Source organism: Nestor notabilis, unplaced genomic scaffold (assembly GCF_000696875.1).
Source record: "Nestor notabilis isolate BGI_N333 unplaced genomic scaffold, ASM69687v1 scaffold20797, whole genome shotgun sequence".
Lineage (NCBI taxonomy): Eukaryota > Metazoa > Chordata > Aves > Psittaciformes > Psittacidae > Nestor > Nestor notabilis.
In genome coordinates this window covers 403-1147 of record NW_009938056.1, presented here as the reverse complement: position 1 = coordinate 1147, position 745 = coordinate 403, and the positions used below count along the sequence as shown (strand labels likewise).

Sequence of the window (745 nt, the reverse complement as noted above, 5' to 3'; positions counted from 1 at the left end):
GCCTGGTGGGGAAGGCCAGGCCCCAGTGGTGCTGCATCAGCAGTGTCTGCGGCTCTGTAATGCTGCATCTTCCCCCAGCAACCCTGGGGCTGCCATGGGTCCCGGCCTGTGGGACACAGCTCCATTGCCTGCTCTGCCCTTGCAGTTCCCCAGCATGAAGAAGACACTGGAGTTCAAAGCCCATGATGGGGAGATCGAAGATATTGCACTGGGCCCTGACAACAAGGTGGGCATCAGACATCTCTCTGGCCCTGTGGGGAGAGCCCTCCTCAGACGACTGTGCTTTCTGCGCACAGGTGGTGACGGCAGGACGGGACTTCCAGTGCTGCGTATGGCAGCAGGACCAGCTGGTGACGGGGTTACGCTGGAACGAGAACCTGCCCAGCATCCCTGACAAGGCTTACCGTTACCAGGCCTGCCGGTGAGGTTGGGGAGCTGGTGGCAGAGCCCCGCTTGCAGCCCCGGGTGAAGGGAATGGGGATGTCAGTGCTGGCTGTGGCAACTGATGCACCCTGCGCTCTCCTGTGGCAGGTTTGGGGCGGTGGAGGACAACGCTGGGGCACTGCGGCTCTACACGGTTCAGGTGCCTCACAAGCGGGAGCGCCGCCCCCCTCCCTGCTACCTGACCAAGTGGGACGGGAAGAGCTTCCTGCCGCTGCTGACCCGGCCATGCGGCGCTGAGGTCATCTCCTGCATCTCCATAAGGTACCTCCGGGCTGGCTGGACACGGGGGGCGGGCTCGGGG

General features: G+C 64.0%; 1 protein-coding gene across 1 annotated transcript in view; it reads left to right on the top strand.

Moving 5' to 3' along the window:
- The window catches only part of PREB (prolactin regulatory element binding), a gene marked incomplete at both ends in the record, with an annotated part of 1587 nt that overhangs the window by 447 nt on the left and 395 nt on the right, over nt 1-745 (top strand). The window contains 3 exons of the mRNA XM_010019139.1: nt 146-226; nt 297-421; nt 532-705. Coding sequence (XP_010017441.1) covers nt 146-226; nt 297-421; nt 532-705 — 380 coding nt within the window. The remainder of the gene's footprint in view (nt 1-145; nt 227-296; nt 422-531; nt 706-745) is intronic.